General features: G+C 39.4%; 1 protein-coding gene across 2 annotated transcripts in view; it reads left to right on the plus strand.

Annotated features, from left to right (window-relative positions):
- Window positions 1-1692, plus strand: part of fig4a (FIG4 phosphoinositide 5-phosphatase a) — a 55024-nt gene extending 53332 nt beyond the window's left edge. For both annotated transcript variants that reach the window (XM_087852620.1, XM_087852621.1), the window contains exon 24: window positions 1371-1692. In XM_087852620.1, the coding sequence (XP_087708746.1) occupies window positions 1371-1548 (178 nt within the window). In that variant the 3' untranslated portion in view covers window positions 1549-1692. The remainder of the gene's footprint in view (window positions 1-1370) is intronic.
- Window positions 1693-6813: the final 5121 nt, after the last annotated feature.

A 6813-nucleotide genomic window follows, 5' to 3' on the forward strand; every position in this document is an offset into this window, starting at 1 on the left:
CTGTTTCTAATCAAAATTCACAAATCTTGTCAATACTGTTAAAGTTTGAAAATAGCCAAATTGTGACCCATGTTTCCAGCTCTGTACACGCAACTAATCAAATTTCTTGCTTGTTTAACTAATATCAGCACTATTCATGTGACAATGTATTAGGGCTAGTGAAAGTTTAAAAAATATTTTCATAATGACAGTTTTACATGGAAATAATAGCAAATTTAAGAGGATAAAAGTGGCAAATTTATGAAAAAAACTCACAAATTTAAAAGGAAAATATATCTGAAAAATATACCAGGGTCAGTAATCAATATTGCTTCACTTTTCATTATTAAATGCACATATTTAAACTGCTAACATCAATATCTCATAAGAACTTTATTTGAACACCAGCACCAACTCTTTATAGTCGTATTAAGTCACACTGCGAACTGTGAAGTTCATTTTCAATTAAACAAATTGTCCTCTAACCTCATCTAACAGCACTGGTTTCTTTGTGTAGCAGGCTGTGAAACAAGTGAGACTTGCTAGAGTCAGATCTCTCCAGCAAGTCTCAGGTGTGTGTGTGTGTAAAATCCACTGATGTTCTGATGAATCTGTGCCACAGGAATCACTCCTCCTGCTGCGTTGGTCACGGGGCTTTTCGCCCAGATTGCCTTAAAGGTCACGGTCATATTTGTTATTTTATGGGCAATAAACAGTGAATTGTAATGGATTGCGATTTCTCAGTTTATGATGAATGAATGCATCAGTCAGTAGTTTTCATTTTCAGCATTTTGTAATAAAAAGCCCCAAAACAAAAATGCTATTTGTTTTCTCAACTTGGCCTAGAGATATTTTTTACCTTCAGCACTGCTGACTAGTCTGTGTAATTAAGGATTCTTACATAGCAGCCTTTGGGGGGGGGTTGTAGCCATATACTCTATGGCTACAACGTCCTCTGCAGCTCATAATTTATCTCAAGGCTTCGCTGTGCCTTTGAAAACAGCCCATCATGAGGCAGGTGCCATTTGAAATGCAGCCATGTGTCTAAACAGCCTCTCACTCAGGCCTCAGCTGTTGTTGGAAGCCTAACTGAATAGATGACTTGTCAAGCACGCAGTTGATAATTCACCCAGAAGATGGTAAGACATGCTTTAAAATCTAGTTTTTGGAAAATATGAGTAATACTGCTGTGAAAGCAGTCATCTTCATCCTCCTCGTGTTGTTTCCACCTCTCAGCAGCAGTTTACAGTCTTTTGTTGGCTCAAACAAACTCCTTTCCACCTCTTGTTTTTGCCTTGTCTTAAGCCACGTGATTTGCCTAAAGTTAATGTATATGGCGATACACCAATCACACATGCTTCTCTCCCATTTTTCTTTTCCTTCTCTCTTAGAGAGCCAGTGTCCTGCTTCCCAGAGGACAGCATCTACGCAGTTTTACCTCCACAGGTGGGCAAAAACAGCCAGGAGGTATTTGAGGGCCATGTGATGACCGGTCAGGGCCAGGTGAGGGCGTTGTGCAGAGAGGACATGTTGATGTACAGGGAATACATCAAAAACAGATATATGTGAGACACGGATTATACAGACTGGATCTCTGTTACCAGTGTGAATGGGAAGCACGATCAGCTGCTGAAGATGTTTCATCGTCATTAATCATGTTTGCTACTACAAACAAATGCAAAATAAAATGTTCTTCTATTTGAAATTGATGTGTGGGGGGGGGGTTTCTATGGTTAAGGCTGCAAAAAACAAAGATAACAGTGCATGAGAACTCCGCATGGCCTGTACTTGAACTGAATTACATCTGAAGAAAGTTTTTTTTATATAAAAGTCTTTTTATTTTTTGCGTTCCACAAGCGTCATTCAAAATTGAAATACTTTGAATGTTAGATTTATCATTCAAAACTGTGCACACATTAAACTGCATCACAGACTGGAGTTCAGGGGTTTGAAAGAGTCGGGCACTTACAAGCCAGTCGTTATAGTCTGTGAGGTCAGGACACGTTCATGTCCTTGTCTTTCCTTTGAGGGTTTTTATTTCTTCAGCAACCTGGAAATTTCTCCTCCTCAGATGTGTTGCATTCCTTTTGTTAAACAGTTTAAGCTTTACCATTTTTTAAAGTGCCTTTTGAGATTTTTTTTGCATTATTTAAAAATAGGGGGGTTTTGTCCTGTGTTGAAGAGTGCACTGGTTAATTTAAATAAACTGTGTCTTCTTTTGTTGTTAACGATCTGTACAGAAAAACGTAGCAGTGATAGCTTGATATTTGCTTTGTTTTTGTTTCTTTTTTTCAAACCTTGCCACCAGTTTACAAAGACGCACACTAATTTATGTTGCATAAATGCTCAGATCAGATAATCATTGTGTACATTAGTTCTACAATAAAATTGTATTTAGTAACAAAGTAACAGTGTGATAGAATGTTATTTGAGTTTTGGGTTGTTTTTTTTTTTACTTTTCCACTTTTTCTATTGGCTGCCAGAGCTTTTATAGCTTATCTTACTTCACTCTTTGTACAGGTACCACACAAGTTGTTTTGAACAATAGATTTTTGAGAAGGTCCTCTTTTTGACCTTGGTTACATATTCACTCATTTTCAGGTCAGTCTATGCACCTGACTGCTTTCATCATTCAAGCCTTCATCATTCAAATCAAATAATTCAAATACCAAAGATAACAGTTTGGGTTTCAATTCCCAAAGAACTATTATATGAAGACTTTGCATATAGGTATGCCAAATTACACAAGAACTGGACTGAAAATCTTTAACAACAGGTCTTATGGAGTGATGAAAAATTTCAAAGAGATCCAGATTTTAAACTTTTGGTTCAAACCATGGGTGGTGTGTCAGGAGAGGTATAACATGAGTGTCTACAGACATCTGTAAAACATAGTGGGGGCTCTGTAACAGTTTGGGGTTGCATTTCAGTCAGTGGTGTTGGAGCATATGATAAAGAAATGATGGGTGGCTCAAGACTTGTGCACAGTACTGTAACGCTTGCTGCTTTCACGTGGCCTTTTATAAGTGTTCCTACTCTCCTGACTTCTTCTTGGTTCTTTTCCCCCCATCTTGCACCGCCTTTGCCCTTTTCTCTGTCTCACGCTTGTTTTCACTCTCTGCTCACACTCTTTTAGCGCTCAGCCTTTGACTGCGGGTGTCAAAAAAAAAAAAAGGCAAATGTGATGAAGGACGGCTTCCCAGCAATGCACATACACATTTAGTAAATGTACTGACTGGCCACTCTCAGCATCACTGCCTCGTGAGTCTGTGAATAGGGGAGGAGGGGCCGGCTGTCTCAGCATGTGATGTGACAAAGAAAGCAGAGGAAATAAAGGAGAAAAATGTTTTCTTCTATATTTTAAGAAATAAACGAGGAGGAGAAGGACAGGAAGGATGTATCTTCAGTATCTGCAGACCTTGCACGGGTGCACTGGGAATTGTTAAATATGTGCTATAAATGACACATCCCACCTTGCAGCAAACTCTTGGGAGTCTTTTCACATTGTTGCCTTCACGAGACCACAAGAGGGACATGAGGGAGGCTTTGTCCTTACCTGCAATGCTACAGTGTCACTGGGTTTTGCTAAGAATAACAGCTGTGTAAAGTTTATTTTAAAAGGTGTTCATGCTTTGTTATGTTTTTTTTATACACTCAACATTTCTTGTCCTGAGTATTATGTGCTTTATAAAGATTCTACATTCCCTGAACTTTTTAGTTTTACAAACTGTAATTCAAGGCCAACAGATATGCGAAGGCTTTATATGCGTGGCAGTGAATCCTCACAGATCTCGTGAAGGCATGTTAGTTTTAAAAAAATGCTTTGATGTGAATATGCTTTGCCTTTAAAACAGAATTCTTGCCTGTTGCCTTGTTGAAAGTTCAAAATCTGCACAAGTCTAAGAGACAGTTGTCCTTAGACAACTATAGACATAAACTATAGACTGTAATATTAAAAAAAAAAAATGTTGATAGCCATATCCATCTAGGTCCCTTTGAGACTAGGCATGACCAAATATCTAGACAAAAGGGCTATGGGACGTTGTTAGCCATTGCCAAGTAGCAACTTCCAGACCTGAAAATGGCAGCTACAGGCTTGATCGTAAAGTTGACTCTCGTAGGCTCCCATATTAAAATGCACAACAGCGTTAAAAAGCCAGGCCTTAGTCTCTGTGGATAGTTTCCCTTTTGCCTTCAGAACTGCAGCACATCCACAATGCCAATTTCCTGTTCCACCACATCCCAAAGGTGCTCTTCTGGATTGAGATGAGGTGACTGTGGAGGCAATCACTGTTCTTTTTTTTAGTTACTTTGCACATTCTCCCTGTGTTTGTGTTTGGGTCCTCTGGCTTCCTCCCACAGTCTAAAAACGTGCAGTAGGTAGGGTTAGGTTAATTGGTGATTTCAAATTGCCCACAGGTGTGAGAGGGAGTGTGAATGGCTGCCTGTCTCTCTGCAACAGACTGGCATTGTGCTCTCTTTTCTAAATTTAATATCTTCTGGCTGCAAAGAACCAACATGGCGGTGGCTGATACCTATTGATGAGGCTTAAAAATATAGTGGGCTGACATCACGGTGGCTGTTTTAATTACAGTCTATGACTAAGGCTAGTGCTGACTAAATAGCTTTATTAGCAATTAGCAACATTCACTAGCAAAATAACAGGAATGAAACAACACGAAGAGCTGACTCAGTCTATTGAAGTCTAAACAAGAAGAATTGCACTAACCTAATTTTTTAACCACTTTATTTACGCACAACTTTAAATCTGAATACAGCCTCAGGGGTTGAGTTATACAATGCCAGTTCTGAAAATGATGTAATCATAGTCCAATCAAAAGTTAAAATACATGTATTTGCAAATTGCATTGCAACAGTTTAACAGTAGAACATAAAACACATCAGATAAACTGAGGAAATGAACAGTTTTACCAAAAAATAAATTAATATAGGCAATTTGAATTTCACAACAGCAATGTTTCAGCACTTACTGCTGTGTAACATTATCTCTTTTTAAACAACAGTCTGTAAACATCTGGGAAGTGAGGAGACCACCTGCTGGAATTTTGAGACAGGAAAGTTGTCCCATTTTTGTTTGATCTGGGTTGGGGCAGCCGTGTTCAGCACCCAGACTCTACTTCTACATAGCCATGCTATTCTAACAAATACAGTATGTGGTTTAACATTTTCTTGCTGAAGCATGCAAGGCCTTCTCTGAAAAAGATGTCATCTGGATGGGAGGATATGTTGCACTAATACCTCTATATACCTTTTAGTATTGATGGTGCCTTTCCAGGTGTGCAAGCTGACAATTCCATAGGCATAAATGCAACCCGACACCATTAGAGATGTAGGATTTGTAAGTAAGAGCTGATAGCGAGCCAAATCAAATCTCTCTCCTCTTTAGTCTGGGCAAAATTATCTGTAAAGATGAAAAGCGGTCTCACCAATGTCGTGGAGCCCAAAACATCATCGAAGGGTCCAGTCCAAACCACAGGATTGGATTTGTACCGCTAGTTTAAAACTATGTACCAAGAAGTCAAAGGGAGGAAGAAATGTTATTGAAACAAATGCTTCAGGAACATTTTGTTTTTTATTAAAAATAATATTAAACGTTAACCAAATGCTTATTTGAAACAGTAAGAAAACAACCGATAAATCTGCTATTTCCTTTTTTTAAAAGCAGGAACACTCTGACTTATGGTTTAATGCTGTGTTTACAGTTCATCTGATTAGGACCATTAGCAACACGTAATTACCGTAACATGAAGGTCATGTTGACATCTCCAGAGAAACAGGTACAGAGTGGCAGGTCAGCCATCTTTATCTGATATGTGGGTGATTTTTTTTTTTTTTTTTTTTGGAGTTAGAGCCTGTGAGTAAAGGTTGTATGTGTTTTTCTTGTCAGAACTAGTTCAAGTTTATGAGTAAATTGAGGTGTTACGTCCCCGCAGTGCCTCCCTTCATCTGTCACAGTTTTATCCCTGTTTTCTATCAGCGCCTCACCTTCTACTTCCACTTATCTCCCTCCAGCCAAATGTCTTATCAGCCTTTTCAACCACGAATGAATGTTAATGAACTTTTCTCATCTTCTTTCTTTTCTCTCCTCAGCTTACCCCACATGATGTAAGTGAATATCATTACAAGGGCCTTACATTGAGGCCTGAGTCACTGCGTGTGCCTGTGCGTTTGTGTACGTAGGAGCATGTGCGATCAGGAGCGTGCTTTTTAAAATGAGACCACGGCTGTTTGCCTCCTCGATCCCTCCCCCCCACCCACCTGCCTACGGTTAACATTTGTTTCCTGAAATGAGCTGTTTTGAAGGCTTTTAATGTAAAGCCCTGTTTTTCCCCATGTTGTTACGTCCCTAATAGCAGGTGTCTCATTACACTGAAACCTCTCAGCACACATGGATTGGGGGGGGGGGGGTAAATAAAAACATGATATTTTTTTGAGAAGCATATTCCTGGTAGTTATCCCAAAATAGACCAAAGGTTCAGCTGCTTGATGCCTCCATCTTTGGTATTTCAATTATTTTCTGGATGCAAAGAAAATAATCCAAAATTATTTTGAGATTTTTGTTGTTGTTGTTGCTGGTCTCGTGTGTTGTTGGGTATCTGCCTAGGTCTTTGACATGAGTCACTAGGCACTTCATGTGACTGCTTAGCTTATGAATGAGAACACCCCCACCCAGTCCCCAGTCCACTGACAAAAGGTGGCCAAACAGCTGTTGCCTGGAAACCAAAACTGGTTACCATATTGCTATGCTGTGCTGCCATGAATCTCCCCCTACTTTTCCTTGTCGCTCAGCATTTGAACGTTTCATTCAGTGCG

The sequence above is a fragment of the Neolamprologus brichardi genome, chromosome 15 (genome assembly GCF_056152115.1).
Source record: "Neolamprologus brichardi isolate AB-2024 chromosome 15, ASM5615211v1, whole genome shotgun sequence".
Lineage (NCBI taxonomy): Eukaryota > Metazoa > Chordata > Actinopteri > Cichliformes > Cichlidae > Neolamprologus > Neolamprologus brichardi.